Source organism: Dipodomys merriami, unplaced genomic scaffold, assembly GCF_024711535.1.
Source record: "Dipodomys merriami isolate MVZ:Mamm:240054 unplaced genomic scaffold, mDipMer1.0.p SCAF_20, whole genome shotgun sequence".
NCBI lineage: Eukaryota > Metazoa > Chordata > Mammalia > Rodentia > Heteromyidae > Dipodomys > Dipodomys merriami.
The window spans coordinates 10084869-10109301 of record NW_027203382.1 but is presented as its reverse complement, the minus strand read 5'-3'; the positions used below and the strand labels follow the sequence as shown (position 1 = coordinate 10109301).

The 24433-nt window shown below is 34.1% G+C and overlaps 1 protein-coding gene across 7 annotated transcripts in view; it reads right to left on the bottom strand.

Moving 5' to 3' along the window:
- Kiaa0825 (KIAA0825 ortholog) overlaps window positions 1-24433 on the bottom strand; it is a 419703-nt gene that overhangs the window by 128746 nt on the left and 266524 nt on the right. The window contains exon 21 of one of the 7 annotated variants that reach the window (XM_070031074.1): window positions 18107-19360. The exons of the other annotated variants lie outside the window; for them this stretch is intronic. Coding sequence (XP_069887175.1) covers window positions 19258-19360 — 103 coding nt within the window. The 3' untranslated portion in view covers window positions 18107-19257. Of the gene's footprint in view, window positions 1-18106; window positions 19361-24433 lie in introns of those variants that run through there. 7 annotated transcript variants of the gene reach the window in all.

Genomic DNA, 24433 nt, shown 5'->3' with positions numbered 1-24433 from the left:
AAGCAATTACTTTCAAACAAAAAATAAACATATACATTTTATGGCTTTTCACTCAACAGTTTTTTTTTTTTTTTTTGGGTCCGGTCGTGGGGCCTGAACTCTGGGCCTGGGTGCTGTCTCTCAGCTCTTCAGCTCAAGGCTAGCCCTCTACCACTTGAGTCACAGTGCCACTTCCGGCTTTTTACTTATGTGGTGCTGAGGAATCGAACCCAGGGCCTCAAGCATGCAAGGCAAGTGCTCTACCACTGAGCCACCTTCCCAGCCCCTCAACAGTATTTTTTATGTCTAAATACCCATAAGAGGGTTGCTACCAATTTTTCTGGTATTAGACACAAATTGACTGCTGAATGCTTAAATTTACAATTATAGGGTTAAAAAATTACAGATTTTCTGTATAAATTGGATGTAATGTTGATATATTTTTAAATAGGAACCCAACTGTTTTTAAATTATTTACTGAATAGAATTTGGTGATCATTTCTTGATAAAAAAAAAGAATATTAAGGTGTTATTCAGGACCCTATTTAGTCTACCTTTCAGTGTGGTAGAAATTTTAAGTCTTCATTTATAAACAAGGAAACTGAGGCATTAAGAGATAATGCTGTCCTGTATTACAAGGATTTAAAATGGAGGAGCCAGATTTGTGCCTAAGGTGACTGGTGAATCAATGTTTCCAATTATCACATAATGTTATGTAACACTGGGAGTAGAACTATTGAACAGATTCTAAAAAAAGAATATTAAGGAATAGGTGCGCATTGGGCTTGACATAAGCATAAAAATGGTGACATTCAATACTGCCCTCTTAAATAGATATCATAAAAATGTATATAAAAATTATATATTTGGGCTGAATTGCCTAACCACAATGAGGATAGCATAAATAACTTGTAACTTTCCCATTTGCTATTTTTCTTGTCTTTTTTATTATTATTGTGGAAATAACATACAGAGGGGTTACAATTACATGGGCAAGATAGTGAGTACATTTCTTATCAAGCATTGTTGCCTCCTCCTTTGTTTCCCCATACCATCCCTTCCCCTCTCCACCCCTCCACCCCCACCCTGCCAAAGTTGAAAGTTTGTTTTTTGACATAACGTCTTGTACATCTCTATTTTTCTTTTCTTAACCCTTTCATGTTGTCAAATTTTCTACAGTTTCTCAATATCTAATTGTAACTGCCTTTTCTTTATTAAAGGTGTCATTTTGACAGAATTATACTCTGAAAGTATAATAACAGGCTTGCCTATTTCACTCCACTGTGAATTGGTCCAAATAATAATCAATTATACCTTAAAATACAGTACAAGAAGCCAGGCCCAGATGGCATAAGCCTGTAATCCTCAGAAAGCTGAGATCTGAGACTCGTAGTTTTAAGCCAACAAGGGCAAGAAAGCCTGTGAGAATTTTATCCCCAAGTAACCACAGGTCCCATTGTTTCCCTTATCTGCCATATCCAGTGTATGTCTAGGACAAGCAGAAAAGATCAAAAGCTATGTACATATGACCAAATAAGATGATGCTAAGCGAAATGAACCCCAAGATAGGGAAACAAGAAGTTTTATCTTTCTTGCTGTTGTTTTTAATGTACTTATAATGTTCTATGTGATTTTGTTTCTTTCGTATGTTCTTCCCCCATGATATAACCCCTGTTTTCACTGTATTTGATTCTGGTGCCATGCATCTTGTAAATGCATCTTCCTAATTTGGGGAGGGGAAGGAAAATAACAAAATGTTAAAATAAGGATACAGGATGACCCATTATAACAATGAGATGTACAAGACACTATGTTGAAAACAAACTTTACAACTTTGGGAGGGGGAGGCAGGAGTTGGGGAGATGGGGAGGAAAGGGATAGTAGGGGAAAAACAAAGGAGGGGGTAACAATGCTTGATAGGAAATACACTCATTACCTTGTTCATGTAAGTGTAACCCCTCTGTACAGTATCTTTACAATAAAAAAATATGAAAGAGCTGGAAGTGGAGCTATGGCTTAACTGGTAGAGTGCTAGCCTTGAGCATAAAAGCTCAGGGACAGTGCACAGGTCCAGAGTTCAAGTCCTAGGACTAGCCTAAAAACTGTAGTACAAGAAGCTGCCTTTGAACAGAGATCCTCTCCATTCTAAGTTCTACTGCAAGGTGACTGGGGCTGTACCAACCTTTCTGCAGACAAGCTACTGGATTTAGTATCTTTTTTATAGCCCAAACTCAAGGAACTTCTCCTCACTTTTGTTCAAAAAGTACAAACTTGCTCATTATCAAATTATTTCCCAATCTGGATTTGATAAAACTTGCTGGTCAAGTTTTACTCTTTTACAAACCGGTCAAGTTGTACTCTTTGCTGATCCTTAAATACATCAGGCCCATTCCCCCTTGTCTCTTTTTTTATCAAGGTGGTCTGACAATAATAGATCTAGTTTGATATGGTCCTTTAAATATCACCCTCTTTGTGTAAAGTCCCTTGATAACCTCTTTCATTTCTCCACTCATGCAGTTCCCCTGCCCAGTCTTCTCTTAATTATGTAAAAATATTGTATCACTTTTACTAAAGGTATCAATCACCAATCTCTATATGGTTATTTGTATGCAAATCTCAAGTTTCGCCTTTGGATTGAGCCTTTCTTACAGGCAAATCTTTATCCTGTTTATGGATTAGTGTTTGCATGGGTACTCAGTATATAATTATTAAATGAAATAATAAGTATAGAAGACAAAGAAGTAGAGATATTATGTAAGAGTCTCAAATTGGTGAAATAAAGTCAAAAGCTACATACATAATTTTATTTACTCATAGCTTAGTCCCAAATAGAAATATTTATCTCAAAAATTAGAAGATAATTCTAAAATATGAATGCATTAAAGGCACAAAATTTTATCTATTTTGTTTTCATTGAAATATTCCCAAGTCCCTAAAGGAAGGCTAGTTATTCAGTAATAAATATTTAAGTTAAAAAATAAGTATTTCAAAAAACATTCATATTAGTACATGCTCTGCCTTTTAGTCTTTAGATTTTTATCTGACTCTCAATTTCTTCACTGATTTCTTTCAGTTAAAGATAGCTACTTCAATCTCATTTTATTAGATATACCTCTGATAATATCTCTAAAGAGATATAGGAAAAATACAAACTGCCTAAATTTAGTACGAGTTTTGCCTACTGAAATATCTTTGTAATTGAACTTTCTTGAAAAGATATATGATGTTAGGCTGCCAGTGGTGAAAGGGAGCTATTGTCTACATGTTAGGCTTGTGAGCACATTTAAGTAAGGTTCATCACCAGATTTAAACTCCCTTGGGTATTCTCCAGCTTCAACAGGGCTGAGAAAGTTCTGAAGAGTGAAGAGTCCATTAGATAATGACTGGTAATGTGAAGGCTGATGGTATTGCTTTTGATCCACCTACAGCTCTTAGATGAAACATGTAATCATAGGCTTAGCCTTCTTAAACACAGTCCATGCAGCTATGACCAGAAAGAACAAACTAGAAGCGGGGGCTAAGGTGGGGGTTAGTCTATCCTGCTTAGTTCTTGAAGAAACTTCTCTAAATAAAAAACTGCAAAGGTCATATATCATCCAACGCTACAGAAAACCTACAGCAACTCGGAAAGCAAAGATGAAAACTATAATCAAATTCTGCTACCTGAGTGGCACATTGCTTAATGCACTGATAACAAAACAGAAACCCCTAATCAAGAAGTCAGCATGTTGTTTAGGACAAGGATAGATCAATGTAGTGTCAACATGGCTTCAAAGTCAAACCAAGCAAAAAAATCTGACTTCTTGTTTCTTCTATTTCCCTCTGGTTAGGAGACTCAGACAAAGTAGCATAGCAAAATAAAGTGTGTGTGTAACAATTATTTAAAATTCAGTTCATATAAATCTTCCAGAAACCTTTCATTGGTTGCTACGTCTTGGTCCTTGACAATCCCATCGAAGCCCATCCTAACCAATTATCATGAATGATTCATTTTATGATGGGTTTATGTATCAGTATCTTCCTTTGGACTACAGGCTCTTTGAGGGCATTCAAATATGCATCTCTGGATTCCATAGTGCTTGCCATCTAGTGACTAACAAGTCATGGAAGGAATAAAGGAAGCTTTCAAGCAAGACAGTGTATTGACATTCTGGCTCCAACCATGGAGGCCATGTCTCAGTGTGTATATGTGGTATTCAGGGTTTGCCCCTTCACCTTCTACTTATTTTCTAGGGTAATTCTAAGTTCTAACTGCTGTAAGTTATATAAGGCCAGTCCCACATACCTCTATGTAATCTGAAATCCAGATCCAAACTTCCATTTGTCTAGAATATTAGTAGGAATTTGCTCAGTTTTGAATAGCTTATGTACTATGGAAAAAAGTATTTTCATTTGTTGAATGGAATAATAATGCCCATTCCTCAAAAGGTCAAGATAATCTATATAAAGACTCTACTAGGTTAATAAATGATAATTAAATGATGATTAAATTACATCTACTAGCATTATCTATAGTGATACACATTATATGGGTCAGTCTTTAGAATGATAGCTAATGACTTTAACTAGAAACGTAATTAAAAATGAATCTTCTCAGGCACATCCAAAGGTCTGCAATATTATCTTGACATGTAAAAATCAGTATTTTACTAAATGCTTAAAAGCAAGCAAGTATTCTTTCCTGAACCCTTCCTTACTCACCATGTCTTGCAGTAATTATTATTTATGAGTAAAAATGGGCAACCAGTTCAGCTGCTGTATCTTCCTTCTATTTAGAAAGCAAATATAATTATTCCAGGAACTGAGATACCTTGTCAAATCAGTACTTCTAAAGAAATTACTAGCTATTCATAAAAGCATTCTCTATATTCTCAGTTAAAACCACAAATGCCTGAGAAACTATGAGCTAAACTAAAACATTTTTCATTATTAATTCTGGAAAGTATATTTAGAAACCAATGAAAATACGATACTAAGGACACCGTCCTTCTGACCATCTCAATAAAAGAATTTTTGAAGTGCAAGAAATGCATGCTAAACATTTAGTGGTTGCCAATAAATGATGCATTTATAAAATTATTGATTGGTAGTGCCAGACTGTTTGGGAAGGCCAAGCAGTAACTCAGCCTGTCTTGCTTTTTTCTAGAGCTGGTGCTCTAGAGATTCCAACCTCCCTGACTTCCTCTTCATCTTGATACCCTTGAGCATCACTGAGCTTCCTATGGAAGCTCCTATGGAATGAGCCACCTTATCAATTTTAATTAAGATCACCAGCCATGCCTTTTCCTTGTGTTTCTTTCTAAGTCATCTTCTAGAGAAGATGATAAAACTTCTTGAGACTAACTTCTAACCCCACTTTCAGCCAATTTTGCTGGAAGGAAGTAGATGGGTATCTCTCTAACTTTGCAAGTGCTCACCATCCCCTAACTATAAAATATCAATCCAGATTTTTTTCCCCAGCATTGATCGGCAGCCATTGCCCAACTAAAGGTAAATGTGTTTTTAAAAAGTATCATTTTTAAGGAAAAAGTTATGAAATAAAAATAAATCTCTTATTGGGTTCATTGTGAAATAGAAATTCCTTTGACTTACAAGATGCCTGTATGGAGGGAGACAAAGGCTAAACAGCATAACTGTGGAGGAAAATTTTTAGTTAGGGAAATCAGAGGTCAGTCTGGCAACATTAAATATACATGTGTATCTACAACTCTAATTGCAAGAATTTTCAGTATATATTTCACATTTATTTGGGTACAATTTAGCACAAAACCTGGGATGCTTCTCTATTTTTCTTTTGATTTTATCTGTCCATAAACAGACACATACATTTGGAATGTGGGGGGAGGTGCTTGAAATCTGTGGCAAGTTTTGCAAAAATAATGAAAAATTTTGCAAAAACAGCTTAAAACACTCTACTTGTCAAGTATAATATTGTGCAAATTCTGTGAAAGCTGCAACTGGAATATTCTGGCAATCATGAGAGGTTATTTAAATATAAGAATACTTACAGTTTGATCAGTTACTTCTTAAAATTACATTAAAGCTTTCACATTAGGCCACATGAACTGCAACTGGACCACAGGACACTTACTATGATGGTCCCCAATTATGGGAGCTATGTGCTGATCCCATCCTTTTCTTGATCCACCAATGCTAGGAAACTCCTGTTGCTTTGGGTTGTCATGTGAAGCCCGCACCTGTTCTTCTATCTTTGTCCCCTCTGAATAATCACATGTTGGACAAAGTCTTTGGCTGAGAACTGGATTATTCATCCTGGAGTTATTTTCTATAACCATCCTTTCAGATGCTTTCAGTTGTCTGCTGAATGTAATATTATAGAAGACAGAAAAGTATCCCTTATTTCTTAGATGACTCTAATGATGCAAACACACTTTTAGGAGATGATAATGAAAAAAACCCATCCTAAAGACAGGAAGATTAATTGTCTTTTAAAATTTGGTGGAAATCTAGTTGATGCCAGATGCCAGTGGCTCATGCCTGTAAGCCTAGCTACTCAGGAGGCTGACATCTGAGAATATGGCTCCAAGACAGCCTGGGAAGCAAAGTCCCTTTGAGACTCTAATCTCCAGTTAACCATCAGAAAACCAGAACTAGAGCTGTGGCTCACAATGGTAAAATGCTAGCCTTCAGCAGAAGAGCTCAGGGACAGTGTTTAGGCCTTGAGTTCAAGCCCCCAGACAAAACAAAACAAAACCAAAAAACCCAAAAAACAAATTGATGGAAGTCTTAAAATGAATGAATGAATGAAATAACCAATGCAATATAATGATTGTTGAAAACTACTCAAAAAAGGCACTCATTATTTTATATTTATTCATCCATAGACTCAAAGGATGAACAAATGCAGCAGTGATACTCACTAGACACTGCATTGAAAATAAACTACACAACTTTTTGGGTACTGTCCAAAAAGAAATTACATTGACTTAGGTAACTGTAACCTCTCTACATATCACCTTTAATATAACAATTTAAAAATACAAAAAAAACCCTCAACACTGTACAGGAAGATAAAAGCCATTCTCTTTTTTGACATTAGTCATTTTACATTAGTAAAACCAACAAATTAACCCCTCAAGCCCATGCAGAGGAAAGGCAAGGAGAGGGCAGCAATATTCCTTAGGATCAGGCAGGAATCGGGTATATTGTTGGTAGAGAATTTTAATATAAGAAAACACCTGAAAAAGGTGTATTTTCCTATCACAGTGTACTGGGAATTCTAAATACCAATAATAAAACATTCTTTACAGTGAGAAATTGAATTTTAATAATATAGATATAAGCTTCAAAAAAGCTTTTGTGTTTAACATTTTAAAGTTCTTTTTTCTAAAAGTATATCAATGTAAGTAAAGGTGTTAATTAAAAAGTTTCTTTTTCTAGTTATGAAATATCATTTTTAATTGACATTCAAAGCTTTACTGACATTATGGCTTAATAAATGGAACAAGTGACATTATAAGTAACAGAAAAGATTCAATATTCCTGTTCATCCCAAGACACCATTATCATTGTTATCATTAGTTTCATTGTTTGAAAATTGATAAAAATAATTTTGGTCTGGTACTAGTGGCTCATGCCTGAAATCCTAGCTCCTCAGGAAGTTGAGATCTGAGGATCATGTTTCCAAGCCAGCCTGGGCAGAAAAGTCCCAATGAGACTCATTTCCAATTAACCACCAGAAAACCAGAAGTGAAGCTGTGGCTCAAAGTGGTAGAGTAGTAGTCTTGAACAAAAGAGCTGAAGGAAAGAGCACAGACCATGAGTTCAAGCCCCATGACCAATAAAATAATATTAATATAGAATATATTAATATATGCTATATTAATAATGATATTATTGTTGATGTTGATAATAATAATAGTAATAATAATTTTTTGTATAGAATCCCAAGTGCTCCAGGTATGAAATGTGTTTGGTGCACCACTGACATGTATAAGCTTTGAATATCTAACTGGTGTCAGTACTTTCTTCTCTCTTAGAACATGTGGATATAAGAAAAATACACAATTTAGATGACTGACAGGATTCTGAATCTCTTCAACTTCAACTTGCTATCAGCTCAGAGGAGGCCAAGATTAAGACTACCTAAATTATTTACACAAAGCTTAAATACTCTTCACTTTGGAACAGGACAAACTAATTTGAATTATCCCTAGGGAATATTTGTAGTTAATTATGAAGAGTCTACTTACTTGTTAGATTCATTTACTACTACTTTTCCTTTACTCCCCACCATCAAGTAGCTTTCTGTCCTTCTGCATTAAAAGAAGTTAGGAGAATGAACTACAGAGGGGCTAAAATATTCTTCTGAATATTTTAGTTTTTCCATGATGTTCTGTTTCTTTCCAAAAAGCACCAGCAGTAATATTCCTCTAAGGTCATTAAAAAAAAATTTAATCAGCTAGAGAATCGACTGGTAAGATTATAAAGAGATTAAAATATTTTACCATAGAGAAATATTTGGCAAGACCTAAGCTTTCCTTGTCTCAGCTGTGGAATAGATGACACTTTGTATATGTGCAATAATTCAAATTGTATACACTCATGTCCTCCTCCTCCTTCCTCTACTCCTCCTCCTCTTAGTCCTCTTTTTCTTCCTCCTTTTCTTTTGCTTCTTTCTCCTTTGTTTCCTCCTCTTCATCTTCTTGCTCCTCCTCCTTATCTCCCTTTTTTCCACTTTCTTCTTCCTTCTTCTTTTGTCAGTACTGGATTTGCTTGCTTGGCAGACACTCTATCACTTGAGCAATACTCCCAGCCCTTTTATTGCTGTAGTTATTTTTTAATATTTTATTCCTAGGCCAGCCTGGACCACAATCCTATTTACTCTTCCTGGGTATCTGTATTAACAGTAAATAGGATTCTCATAAACTTTTTGTCTAGGCATGCCTCAAATCATAATCCTCACAATCACAGCCTCTTGAGGCTAGGATTAAAAATATAAGCTACTGCTCTTAGCTTCATGACCCACTCTTCAACATGCTACACATCACATACAATGTAGAAAAATTCATTTTTGTTTCCATTGATTTATAAATGTATTTTCCCTATTTAACAAATTAAGATCTATATAAACTAAGATGTAAAATTTCCTAAGAATTGGGCAAACTAGATTCAATTTTCCATGGGAATATATCTGTATGTAAATGCATTTTGTTTCAGCTTTATATATAGCATTACTCAAATCCACAACTATTAAATTAAGATGAATTCTACCCTCTTTATTTAGAATTTCTAATGTGGATTTTATTTTAACACTTAAAAGTTTAATACCAAAGGCAGAGATATAGTGCTAATAATAATTACAAAAGTTAAATGACTTTGGGGAGCTTAAGTAAAAGGAGATAATTTATTTTTGAAATGTATTAGAACAAGGAACAAGGTGTCAGCATTCATTAGTTCCTTTGCTGGAGCCATTAACTATTTCAGTTGTTATGATGAAAATTATTAAATATTTGTATCTGTTTCACATCTAAATATAAAAGTACATACCTAAAAATTAAAAAATAAAATCTTTAATTTTTGTGTACAAACTGATCAAGAAAAATTATAAAGTAACAAGTAATTATGGGCAATATATATAAAAAGAGACTATATATATATATATATATATATTTAGAGAGAGAGAGAGAGAATGTATACCTCAGAGAGAAAGAGAAAGAGAGAGCGTGCCTCAGGGACGTTCCTTATAAATTTTCAAGTGAATAACCATATTACTGAAAATTTAACTGACAAATTGCTATCAAAATATAGTATAAATAATTTCTCACCTAATAAAAATATTTCAACAAATTTACACTTATTAAGAGATCATATATTCAAGATATATATTTCCAAATAATGTGTTGAGATAAAAAAACAATAGTATACACTAAGATTGCAGAATCTGTCTTTTTTTGTAAAGATTAATTCTCTTGAAAAGGTAAATATACCTAACTTTGGTTTAAATTATGCCAGAATGATAATGAAATCTATTTATTTATTTTTATATTAGGCATTTTGTTAGCAATGGCAAATAGCTATAATATTATGCATATTTTAAATTGTAAATTTATGCATATTTTAAATAGTAAATTGTCTCCTCATTAATGTTAATTTTTCTGAAGTAAATGTATTGACAACAAAATATTAAGAAATTTAAACATCGGGGCTGTGGAATGTTTTTGAAGTAAGATAGCAATTGATATAACTCAGTTATATTTGATGGCAACAGCACATATACACTCCTGCTAGATGAATGTTTGCACAGGAAAGAGGAACATTTTATCAGTCAAACTGAAGTTTATATAAAACTTCCAAGAAAATGAAAAGAGCAACATCTGCTTGCATTTGCCAGTACAAAGGACGAAACTCAAAGGCCATGGCTGAACAAAGTTTTTGACTAGGTATTATCCAAAAACTTTTGAATTTACTATCTTCTTCCAGCATTTTAGCTAAAATCAGTAAAGTTTCTTTGTAAATGGCCAAGTAAACAATTGTTAGGGGGCGGGAAAGATGAATGTAGGGTGAAAAGCTGACTGAGGCACCAGGGTTATCTATTTTGATGGGGTGAGTCTGCACATTTTTCTCATGACAAAGGATTAAAAAGTGAATAATGGGCCAGGTGCCAGTGCCTCACACCTGTGATCCTACCTACTTAGGAAGCTGAGATTAGGAGTGTTGTGAGTGTGGTAAGGACATGCTTGTCATTCCAACTATAACAGAAAGGCAAAGAGAGGCTGATTGATATCCAAACATGTGTCTCAGCTGAAAGCAAGACCCTATGTCAAAAATAGACAGTAGACACAGAAATGGAGGGACAAAGAGTGAACAAATGCAGCAGTGGTATTCAGTAGAAATTATATCGAAAATAAACTATACAACTTGTGGGTGGGGACTGGAGGGAAAAACTGGGAAAGAGCAAAGAAAAGAGTGACATTGTCCAAAATGAAATGTACTCTTTTCCTGGCTTATTACTCTCAGTATATCACCTTATAATAATAATTTTAAAATGATTTTTAAAAATAGCAGAGGAGAGGGCTGGAAGTCCAGCTCAATGGTAGTATACAGTGTTTGCCTGGCAAAAGCAAGACCTTGAATTCAAAGCCCAGAATGACAAAAAAAGAAAAAGCAAATGGTAAAACATATATAAGAAACATGGCTTGGTGAGACTTAATATGGACACGGGAGCTTTTCTGACCATCATCATCACTGCCAATGTGGCACAATCTATTCTGCTTTTGAGCCATTCCCCTTGAGATCTGAAATTGAGTTACTGCTATTTCCTACTGATAGTCCATTGTTCATAAGTAAAAAGTAAATTCTATATAGACCTTAGTGATAACTGTTCATGCATTTCAAACTGCTAGCCTTGTAGCCCTCAAAGAAGTGTCAAATAGACATTTGATTTTTTTCCAACAAAATAATGTGGCATGGTTAGTTGGAAAGAAATGAGAATAAAAAAACTAAACTATTCCCAAATTGAATAGACTTTATAGATCTAGTAAATTTATGTAGAGATCCAAATGATTCACTCAGCTATCAAAATTTTCTAATCACTAGTGGACAAGGTGGTGTTCCTAGCACTGTGGTAGATACACGCTGTGATTTGTGACTTGTGCCTTGGAGATAAAACTTGTACATGCATGTGCTAAACAGAGAGCATTATGAAATTAAGGAAAACAGTCATGGGACTAAGTGCTTAAAGCACCTCTCAAAGAAGGAAGAACTTTATTCCATCAGAAACTATCAGGATAAATTCCAAAAAAGAATGGGACCTAAAAGAGGATGTGAGGGTAGTTAGCTTAATATTATGGAACAATGACAAGGATTTAGTTTTTTTTAAAAGCCAAATAAAATCAAACTTAATGAGTACACATTATGAACAAATTATGTTGATTATATCAAATAAGTCTGCATAAGAAAAATCTAATATAAAACAAGTTTTGATCCTATTCTCCTAAAATGAATATCAGAATGAACTGGCCTCCTTTCTACTGTTATTATTAGACTATTCCTTGAACTTTGTAAGATGAATGACATTTGGAAGCCATAACTCTAAAAGCTGAACTCACCGAATGCATTTGTAACAGCAACGTATAAAAGGTGATTGTTCATTTTATCTTATTAGAAACTTCCCTGGACCCTTCACAATCCTCATCTGGCCCCCACTTCATGCTCGAGTCATGCAGATTGGAGTTGACTCTCAATTATACCAAGTCTTTCTCCAAAGATGACAGTCGAAATACAGTAGAGATAAAATACATCAAGGTTTAAAATAGGCCCGTTCAGCCCCAGTGCCGCTTCATCATGAAATGATATAATTCACTGATGCCTCTGCCTAGCCTAACATATGTTCTATTCACAGCCCGCGTCACTCTTCATTTGTAATTATTTCCTTTTTTCCCCCCTTACTCCATCTTGTAATACTTTGCTTGGTTGAAGACAAATACTGAGAGGCAAAAAGTATTATCATATGATGACCTGTTCCAGGGTGTTAAATCCCTGTCAAGGTTTGATTTTAACATTGGGTATCAATGACAGTACATCAATTCAAGCATCATGTCCTGAATTAGACTATATTAATTATCACTTGAGTGCAATATGCATGAAAATGCTGTTTCATTGACTAAAAGGATCTGACTGAATAAAAATCCATTTCTCATCTGGTTGGTTATGGATAAAGACATTTTTTTCTCTTTGCCTTGGATTGTTCTTTATTAAATATGATTTTTATATGATTGCATGAATAAATTTTCTTGCCCAACAACAGAACTGGATAGTTTTAAACAAAGGAAATTTAATGGGTTGTCTACTCTTGGCATGTCTCTAACAATGTATTTACAGTTAATAGTTTAGGCAGATTATTTATAACAATACTGCCAAAAATACAGTTCTTATTTTCAGCTTCAAGAGAAAAATATATTTTCAAATTGTTGCCTCCTTCATTTAAAGTAAATGGAAGTTATAACTTACAATTATTTACTGATGATAGACTAGCAACAAGCGCTGGTGACTAACAAATACTTTAAAGAGTAAAACTAATATTAGTCTTCCTTCTAAACGAAGTCATTCACATAAAGTATTTCAATGCTAGACAAAGTTAAAATTATTTATAAGTTCAGCTAATGTATGTTATATACACACATATTTGCCAAAGAGACAACTTGATAACAGAAAATAAGAAAGGCAATGGAGGCTTAATTTCCACCACATGAAATATGTAGACGCTTATATTCCATTGTTTTAACATAAATATCCATTTTTTACTTCAAATAGAAATTTTCTATATCTTCAAGTTATATCTAAACTTTTTTCAGCAATGTCTCAAAACCAACATAGAACCTTACATTTAAAATATGAAATGAAGAACCCTAAAATAAAAAAAGGAAATGTAAGGAATAGAAAATATATAACTATTTAATGATGGATATCAGTCCCTATGTTAGAAAAATCTTTAATTGCAATAAAGGAGGAACAAACAGCCCTCTTAAAACAACAGACAAAGTAGACAGACAATTCTAGCTCTAATGACAATGTTTGCTAATAAATATAATTCTAGTATTTCCATTCAAAGTAACCTTTTAGTATGTTTTCATTTTAGGTCAGTTTTCATTTTAGAGTGCCATTTTAAAAAATTAGAAATATGTATTCATTTTATTATAAAGAAGGGTTGAGGCCTATAAAGTGGAATGTTTATATTCAAATTTGTAGGCTAAAGTGATAATTAGAACTAAAACAATAGTTCATTGCAATACATCTCCCAGTTCCACTTTATTTTAAGTAAAGTAAAAGCATTATGCTGGTGCTAGGAGAAGATGGAGGGAGAGGTGGTAATTCATTTATGATGAGGCTCTTTTGCATTCTTACTTAACTCTTGTCTAATAAAATAGACCCTGAATTCCCAAGCTGAACTGACTCACCCTGACACCACAGTGAAGCCAGAGTACAAAGACACTTGTTATATAAGTTGTAGGCTAGTATTCTTATACCATTCATATGATTTTTTAAACCATATTCCTTGGATGATAATCACTGAAGACTACAAAATTATATCATGCCCAGAAAGCAAAACAATCAGAGCCCAAGTCATGCACTATAGTTGGTCTAAAAGATAGCCAATAAAACTTTTTTTTTTTTTTTACAAATTTTAGAATATAGAATATATGAATATAGAAATGTACAGCATGGGAAGAAATCTGAATATATTTCTAGACAAAGGCTTGGTGTACTGGGAAGACTACTGGACTAGAAATGGTAAGTCATGCTGCATTCCTGGCACTGCTTTTTATTAGTTACATGAAATGAAAACAAGTCATTTCTCTGAAATAGAAAAAAATGCCTGCCTCCCTGCAGTGTGTGGTAAGGACTATTGTAAGTCAAGGTGCTCTGATGATGATAAGACATCGCAAAATTTCCAGGTAGTGCGCTTCAGCTTTTAGCCTGAAAAAAGGGGATCACTTGGGAGGGGGGTGGCCCAAGTCAATCACAGGAAAGGCAACACTAGAGGAGGTTGACCTGGTTAACAAAGGTTTCTAATAAAAGCCTTTGTAGATCTGAAGGCTTGCTGACTCTCGTTTAACTGTGTTATTATTTTCCTTTTGCCATAGTTTCCTGGCCTCAATCTTTAGATGTGATCCCCTTTTGCCCTCTCTTTGCTTTCTGGTTGGACAGAAGAAGGACATAGTGAGCCATTCAAGGACTTCCCTGACAACATTAAACACAGACACATATAAACTATCTTGAAGGAACAAAATCTTCAATTCAAAATAAAAGCATTCAGATACAAAATTGAGTAGCTCAAAAATTAACAATAAAAACATTTGGAATGGAAAAGACTCTGCCTACTCTGCTATCAGATCCTGAATTCATAGCTCTACAGTTGAAACAAGACAAGGGATGGTCTATAAATGCTCAACAGCAGGAAAATGAAAACAGATTTGTTGTTTTGCAGTTGAGAATGTGATTTTCTTTATAAAGTCCAAGTCCTTGTGCAAAATTTCCTATTACTATCCCATAATTTGAACCAGTTTATAAACATTCCTTAAAATATGCTAACTTTAAACTATGTTCCTTGATGTTTTCATTTCTCCGATATGAATAAGTTAAACTGCAATTTCCACATCAGTAATTTTTACAGTCACCAAAACTTTGTCTCTGCCCATTTATAGAAATATTAGATCTGAACAGATTCATGTATACAAAAGGTTGTGTTAACTCATAAACCAAATCTCTATGTATCTTCTTTCCCTTTTCTACTCCTTCTCTTTCTCTATCTCTTCTCCTTTCCTCCCTTCCTCTCTCTCCCTCACATACACATCATTCTCTTTTTAGTGCTAAGAAGCTCTGGTTGCCTGCTAGTGAGAATGGCCCATCACATGATTGTGCTATCATCAGAATGCAATGTTTCACAGCCACCACAATGTAGGATTGACATATGACATTTATAAAATGTCAGAACCCCTCCCTCAATTTTTATAGCCTATTCCCCAGTAGGCTTTCACAATGTAAAATGAACTAAAGGCAACTGTGTGCTCATTAGCTGTGCCACTTCTGATACATTACATCGATTGACAATGAACCACTGTGATATCAAAGTGCAGGTGTAAAAAATAATAAGGCAACTGCTTGTGTAACAAAATCTCAGTAACTGAGAATGTGTAATAAATATGCAAGAAGGCAGTTTTCTATTCATTGAAAATGTGGCATGGTACATCAAACATAAAACCCAAGAAAGGGTTTTGACATGCCAAACTCAATTAAAATTTGTTTTCATGACTACCATTGGAGAGATTCAGTAACTTATTTGTCAATATAAAAGGTGATTATGCAAATACCAAATAAAAGGGTCTGAAGATATCAAGAGATTCCAATTGTGCTAAAACTAAGCTAAAGTCTAATGGTAATATCTTAATTTTAATAAGTCATAGAAAATTTATAATAGATATTACTATATTTAAGCCTGCTTAGTTATCTTCAGCCTGTTGGAGAACATAGCATCTTTACATCTCCCTAAATCAACCTCTTCTTTTCCCAAGGCCTTAAGATCCCAATGCTTAAAAAATTGCTGGAAGAGAAAACAAAATAAAAAGAAAGCAAAACAATGATGTTTTGAATAATTCATGTAAAATAGCCATATGATCACATGGCTTTATCACACGGTTTTATGTATGCTGATTTACATTTAGAAATAAGTGGAGGCAATGTGAGATTAATTGGAGAGCTAATTTTCTAAAAAATTAATGACATCACTAATTCATTCAAAATAAAAAAAAAATATTTCATCTTATGGTCTTTGAGAATTGTCCATACTAGCAAAGTATAACATAGAAAACAACTTTATAGCTGGGCATTCATGCCTCACATCTGTAATCCTAGCTACTCAGGAAACTGAGGTCTGAACATCATGGTTCAAAGCCAGCCCAAGCAGGAAGTTGGTGAGATTCTTATCTCCAGTAAAGCTACCAAAAGAGAAAAAAGTGGCAAGTGGAGCTGTGGCTCAAGTAGTAGAGCACTAACTGAGAGCAAATAAAGCCTAGGCATTGAGTTCAAGCCCCAGAACCAGTAAATAAACAAATACATAAGTAAATAAATATTAAAATTAAATTATAATAATAAAATCTTTACTACAATGGAAGATCTTGACCTCAGAAGATGATAAATGCTTTGAAAAAGAATTTGCTCCATTTTGATATTCCCTAATCATTTAAAATTGATAAAAAAAATGATTGAGTGAATTAAACTGTCTGAAAAACTCCAGAACCATATAAAAAATGTTCTATTTCTTCACATGGAGGAATGGGAACTTTTTGTTTTTTAGCCAAGAAACGTAAGGCATTTTTTTTTAATATCCACAAAGGGTGCAAACTAAGTCCTTCTTCTCCAAATTGGGGAAGAGGTATACTTAAAGATCCCATTTGTGTTCTCCAGGGGAAAATGGAACTTTTGATGGATGTAAAATACTTCACTTTGACAGAATTCTAAGACTCTTGATCAGATAGCTTAGGTTTGTTTTTTTTTTTTTTTTTTTTTACCAAATTTTACCATTGTTTCATTAAGTTCTCAGGTAAACTCAGTAATACATATGTAAATTACTTCCTTCTAAGACTTAATTGATCACTAGACATTAAGGGAAATTAACAAAGATACCATTAACAATACTGATATCATTATTTAATTATGAATTTATACTCAGTAGTCCTTCCCATAGTTTATGGGGTTGATCATGATACTATGTGAAGAAAGCACAATAGAAAGAACAAATTGCAGTGAAACAATTGTTTATAGAGCTGATTAAATACAAAGCTATCTGGGTTTCATTCTAAACTAGGTATAACATGAATGAAGTTTGGGTTTATGAATCATATTTCTTTCTACCAGTGATTATTACAAAGCCAATACTTGCTGCTCATTCCCTATGATATGGATGAGGAATTTAACACATCCTCTCAGTTAGGTTTTCTCCAAACTTTCAGACAGTCTGTATTTCTCTAATCACTATTGAGAGTCATAAACCAACTTTCCTTTTCATAAAATACAAAGGTAGGTGTGGAGAGTTGTGGATGTTGAAAACAAAGAGAATTATTTAAAATACTCCACCTAAAATATTATATTCTTATAAACATGTTATCTTTCTGTACCAGACTTCAGCTATCTTCTGGGAGTGGGAAGGGGTGGGGAACGCATGTTAGTACCAAGGACACACACAAGATTTGTGCTCAGAGCCTTGTGTTCTTGATTAGCTTTCTCTTTTTACCACTTGAATCATGCCTCCAGCTCATTATTTCCTTGCCCTTTTTTTTTTTCCACTGTGGTCTTGGCTCTTTTTTAAAGTACCCCAACCAAACCCTTTTCATGAACTTTTATATAATCTTCCTTCAATCATTTTGATAATTTACATTTTTAATGGTTGTTTACCATGTTTATGGATCACCAAACACACAGAAACAAAGGAATAATCTTTCCTCTGGAAATTTTTTTTCTGATCTAAAACAAATTTAAAAAGTCTAAGACAGAGAATGAGGACATGCAGCCTCTTCTGTTAAGGAACTTAGGACTGCAATTACTAGACTGAAAAATTAAAGACAAAATAGTACAATTCCAGAGCAAAATGGAATTTATTACAGTCATATTAATGCATAATAGTATCACCACTCCTGAAGAAAACTGTAAACATAAATTAGCCTCCAGAAATTAGGTTTTCTAGCGAAGAGGTAGAGACCTCTCATCTGAATACAAAGAATGTTTATGCTTTCAGATGGGACTGATAGGTCAAGAAAAATCACAGTGAGTATCTGCATTCATTCATTCATTCGCTTGTTTAACAAGTATTTGAAGGCTGACTTTGTATAATGCCAGACTTCTTCTGGCACTCAAGCGTAAGAGGTCTTTCAGCTATTTCGCTTTTGGGAAGGATGAGAGTGAATGAAAATCCTTTCCATTCAAGTTTTTTTCTTATCCCCAGAGGGAGAACTCTTTGCCCTAGACTATGCCATTTAAAGTAGATTTAAAGAAGACATATACCTCATTGCCAACTTTCTGTTAGGAAGCTTGAAACTGGCTATTTCCCTTCCCAGCCACAGCTCAATGCTCCCTCCATTCACTCTGCCCTGGTCATGTTCTGGTATTATTCCTATTCATTTCTCTCTCATTCACTGTATTGTAGCCTCCTTGATCTTATGAACAATGATAATCTGTGCTGTACCATTTTTGGCAATTGCTCTGTACCAAGGTACTTGATAAATACCAGTTAACTTTTTGAAAATCGTCATTGAAAGTATGGCGCTAAACGTAGTTGCAGTAATGATAATGCTGAATGCATAACACATACTTCTGCTACCCAACATTTTCATCCTAGCAGAGAGATAAAACACATTCTCTAGTAACTGTAATACAAAATATGGAGTAATAACCATTACAGAAGTGATACAAAAGAAATGTTCTGAAGGTTCAGAGGAGGGAGAGATTACTTCCAACAATTCAGCATCCACTGATGTGCTCTCACAAGAACGGATTACAGGAAAAAAAGAGTCCTTGCTGCAGCTGGATATACAAGCTCACTGGCTGATGAAAGTGATGCACACACAATTTCAATTAAAACCTCAAAGATACAGGCATTAATTCCAAAACAAATGATATACCCAAGGTTGTTCTAGAGAAGCCATCAATGTCAAGACTGTTTGGAACAGGCTTCACAGGAACAGTGGTGAGCCTTCCACACAAGACAGAATGACTAGGTTGAAAAGGGAGATTACAGGCATAAGGTATGACACCAGCAATGTCTCAAAAAGGAAGGTGAGAAAAAAGGCTGTGTAGTTGCTTCTCTTTGTAAAATATCAACCATCTGGATCCTGCAGGATGGCTTGTCAATTTCCTCCAATGAACCCTAAACAATGACAAGGACAGTGGATGAGGCCTCACATGGTATAAACAGCGAAGAGGGGTTCAGATGTTATTAGCGGACAAATATCCCTTAATATTGGCAGACTTTTGTTTAAATATGATCATCTGTTCTCTGCTCTCTTGAACTTGTTACCTCATATGAATCAGTTAAGGCCATCTTTCACATTGTAACTCACACCTGATCTCTGACCTTTGTGCCACAAAACTGACCTATTATGCTAAACACATATAAATGAGGTATAAGAATTTTTAATGAAACATTAAGAAAAGTGCTATGAAATAATTTTGAAAAAATTGACTATGTATATACCAAAAAAGTGGTATGCCTATTCTTTCATTAGGAAAAAAAAAGTTCCCGAAATAATGTTTTTGCTAGTATTTAATCTTACTCTCTTTTTCTGTAGGTGACGGGCTCCACCTGAAGCTCTGCAGTTTGGTTGTGACAGTTCGCAGATGAGAAAACCTCCCATTTTTTAGATCACAATCAAATTGAATCAGATACTATCAATCTATCCCATTTTGCATCTCTTCATTATAAATTGTTGTCATTCATATAATTACAAAAGCCAGAGACTTATTTGTGAGTTTAATTCTTTAAAAAGAAAGCCTTATTAATAAATAATTCTTATACTTAAGATTCTTATTATAGATGATTTTGAAAAAATGAAAATAAAGTAGTAGGAAAAATCAGGTCAATTGTTTATGAATAAATCTTGTGAAAATAAAGTTAGTACAGAAATAATTTTATCTAAAGGTAGTATTAACTAGGGTAAATTTATTCCCTGGAATTGAGGTGGTAAAATTATATCTGACAAATCACTAAATTAGCAAAACATATGAAGTCTACTCTAAAATTCTGTTGTAACCATTTAGAAGGATTTTGAAAACCTATTAAAGAAATACATAATGAAAACTTCTAGGTTCGTTTTGAAAAGCTTCTTGTCATTTGCTTATTTCATCAGAAAAATCAGACAACCATAAGATTTTCATAATGGGTTCCTTAATTGCACTTAATATGACTAACTATACATGGGAGACACATAATATCCATGTATTTATACCAAGTATCAAGACTGTAGTGCATATTGAAAGTAGGCAGGGTCTAGTTTTGTCTTGTAAAACTGTGGAAAATTTGTAAATAGCAAGGGTGACCTCCAGTGTGCAATAGGTTTATGCCATTGCAGTTTTCGCTCACAGAAACTGCACTGACCCATTCCAGTTCTCTAAGAGTACTAACAATAAGCGGAAATTTTTATGTTGAAATAAAGTTTTGCATTCAAAACATTTGTTTTGTTTTGCCTTTAATTTTTATTTGTTTGTTTTGAAGTTTGGAATCTGAAAACACAAAAGGCCATGGGAATAGAGCCTGTGACTAGAATCAGTTCGAAAACCACTTTTCTTGTATGTGGTCTGGTTAGGATTTGTATTCATTAACACATTTAAGACAAAGCTAAATTTACATTTTTTGAAATGAATAATCCAAGGGACATTCTTTAAATACCTCACATATGATAAAATTAACTGATACATACATCAAATAAACTAACACTACACAAAACTGAACACAGAAGTTTTGAAGGTCTTCAAGTTTAAAAGGTTTTTCCCTATGGATAAAATTTCTTATTTTAATAAAAAGCTAATGGCTTGCGACATTTTATTTTAAAAATTCTATTTGTCTCTCATCTCAACATAATAGAACTACACAGAAAAAAATAACACAATCCAACATCATGTCCTTCATCTTTTTTTTTTTTTTATTCTGGATAATATAAATCAAACTACCAGGGAACTTTTCTCTGCAGATTATACTTTTATCTCTGTACTTAGCAAACATGTGAAAGTTTAAGGGGAATGAGGTTTCTTTTCAAAAGGTTTCATTTATAAAAAACCTCCAGTTCTGCTTTAGCTAAGCGGACCACACAAAAGGTCTAATTAGGTGGGTGCCCACCAGTACTCCTGCCCATCAGTCAGCCTCACTCTTCTCAGTTTAGCGTGTCTACTTTCAAAGGTTTATGCTATGGACATTAAAAATTTGCTCCAGGCTGACTCTCAGCATAAAAGGTAAAAAGCTTAGAATGAATTTTTTAATGAATATTCATAACAATCAGGGTGGACTTAAGTTTCTAGGCAGGGATCAGTGTAAATAACCACATGTGACCTAGCTTGTTTGTACAGCTTATAATGTACATGGTATAGGCATGAATACATAACATGTTTAATATTAAGAATATAATTAATGTGTTATTTAAGGTTCATATTAGTGACAATATATTTTAATTTCAATAAATTATAAATTATGAAATTCCCAAGTATGGTACAATTTGAGAAATTATAATTATTTCTCTGGACTTGTTATGATCTATCATGTCAAAAGTCTGTTTGCTACCTGCTAAGAAATGCCTGAACAGGCCCTGACATGATCGTCCCTAATAGCTCCAAAGGAGCCATTATTGTCTATTGTGTCAATATTTTGTGTGCTAAAGAGGACCCACAGAAGACTTCTAAACCAGGCCTTTGCATATCAGACAGTAATGATGACTCGATCTGTTATGACAATAATGTGGTATAAAACTCATTCTTCAGAATTTATACCATTATGGTATCAGGTATTTTTTTAACCAAATGATCAGCTTCAACACTCTTAGCAGTCTCATCAGATAGCATAATTCAAATATTACTATAATTTTTTAATTCTAAAATGCATTGTGAATGCTATTTTATATGTAGCAAATTAATACCATAAGATCTGAAGCAAAAATTAAATTCATCTGATTATATTATTTTCATAAACTATTTAAAGTCAAACTAGATTTTCCAGAGTGCCCAAAAAACATTTTAGATAACTTCATAAATAAAGAAAATACCCTTTTCTGTCTTTCCTGAAGGGCGCAAATCAAAATTATTAAGGCAGTTTTGACCTTAATTCACATCAATACATGCAGATACCACAAGGGGATCAAGCTGAAAATATGTTAAGTTTCCATCATACTTTACATTTCCTACCCAAAGGAGAGAAAAAAAATTAAGAGGTTATGTATCATATGTTATATTGATTTCAAAGACATTAAAATAAATGACAATGTTATTTTGTAACTAATATTTTGTTAAAATGCATTAGAATTCTACATTATTTAAGACATGAATCTTGGACTGTGAATTGCATCTTTAATTACTAAGCATTACCAAGTGGTACCTATTAACACAGAAAGTATCTAATAAAATAATATGCAAGGAAGAATGGTATGGTGAAATAATAAACTATAGTTCAACCTAACTCTTTTAAAGCTACATTTTAAGTCAAGAAAAAGAGAGTAACCTCTTTGGTTTGCTATGAATAAATTGACTTTTCCTCTTAGTCATTTGTTAAAAACCAGCACTGGCAAAATGCCAGAGATATTCATGCACCAAGTTGAAGATCAAGATTAAAAAAAAATAGTATCAAATACCATACACTTAATGCAGGAATTCTAGTAAAATATGTCTTCTTGTAATTTAATACAAATGTATTAGGTATTACAAAAGGTGGATACAGGGCTCTTTTTGTATATTGATTTTTAAGAAATACTTTCTCAGATGTGTCAGACATGCTTAGATGTTCAAGTATAAGAGTACTTTTTCCTTCCTTCCTTCCTTCCTTCCTTCCTTCCTTCCTTCCTTCCTTCCTTCCTTCCTTCCTTCCTTCCTTCCTTCCTTCCTTCCTTCCTTCCTTCCTTTCTTTCTTTAAAAAAATCTTGGCTCTGTCCTTATGAAGCAATGTTTTGGCAAAGTCGGCAATTCCTTAAATGAAGATTTTTTTTTCCTCCCCCTTCTAGGTATCAGGAGACCATTTTAATTCACTCACCAGCTAAACTCTCAGAGGGACTGGCGTATATGGTAACATAGGAGCCAATATCCTAGCTATCAGTTTTCATACAGCCTAGCTGGACCTTTACATTACGGCTGCCCCACATTTATTGTTCTTTCATTGCATCTGTCAGCATTTCCTGACAGCACATTATGGAGCACATGGCTACTAAGTCAGTATCAATCAGTCCACGATCATGCAGATATAAGTAGCAGGCTATTGATAATGGGACTTAAATCAGATCATCATGGTTTAAGCATAAGATTCTTAAAGGGCAGTAATCTCAGGGGAACTCCTACTAGTCTGTACCTGTTACAAACTCTACATGCTGGGTTTCCTACTACCTATCACCTATAACTTCTGTGAAGGGGGAAAAAATGGATCTGTTAAACCCAGACAGACAAGCACTATAACATTTCATCATATAAAATGAAACATGAAAGCAAGGGTAGCAATTAGTAGACAATTAGTAGAACTTTTGTCTCTATCTCTTGAAAAAAATGCGCAGAAGTAATATACAATATCTCCCTTTGCACTAATGAACCAATCTCCCAAGGCCAATGTACAGCTCACGTGAAGAACGGCAGTTTTGTTGTGTGTTGGCAATGTCTTACTTCAAAAGCATATCAACCTGATATGGCCATTTAACAAGAAAGTGTAAGGATTCATAGACTACAGAGGTATGCTACACCAAACTCAAGGCGCTCACGATGTTAAAAACAAAGGCATCTAATTTCTTTCTGACATAAATAATAAAACAAAACAGGAGTTGCATGCAAATTTAGTAACATAAAATTTAAGGTGATAAACAGAATGGAGGCTGGCTTCTTGTTTAGTATTCCTTAGTTATCACCATAATTGCTGCATGTCTGTCATCACTAGCAAAAGAAAAAAGTGTCTCTCTCAGCTGCTCCGCTGCTTGTTTTGTTCCCTGTATTCTTGTAAAGTGGGAGAAAATAAGTGTCATTTAATGAATAGTGCTATTCTTTGTCTGACAGCTTCATATCTGTTAGGTGTAGGAGGCCTACTACTTTCTTTTTCTGATAATGTTTTTGACAGTGTGCTAAATTCCTCCCCCAAAAGGCCGGCATATGTATATTCTGCTAAAAGGGGCTTCATCTCTCCTGAATGGGTGCCCTCTTTTAACCCCCTTCAGCTTCTGTTCTTACATTAATTGAGCTGATCAGATTGAGCATATGAATTTGTCTTTGA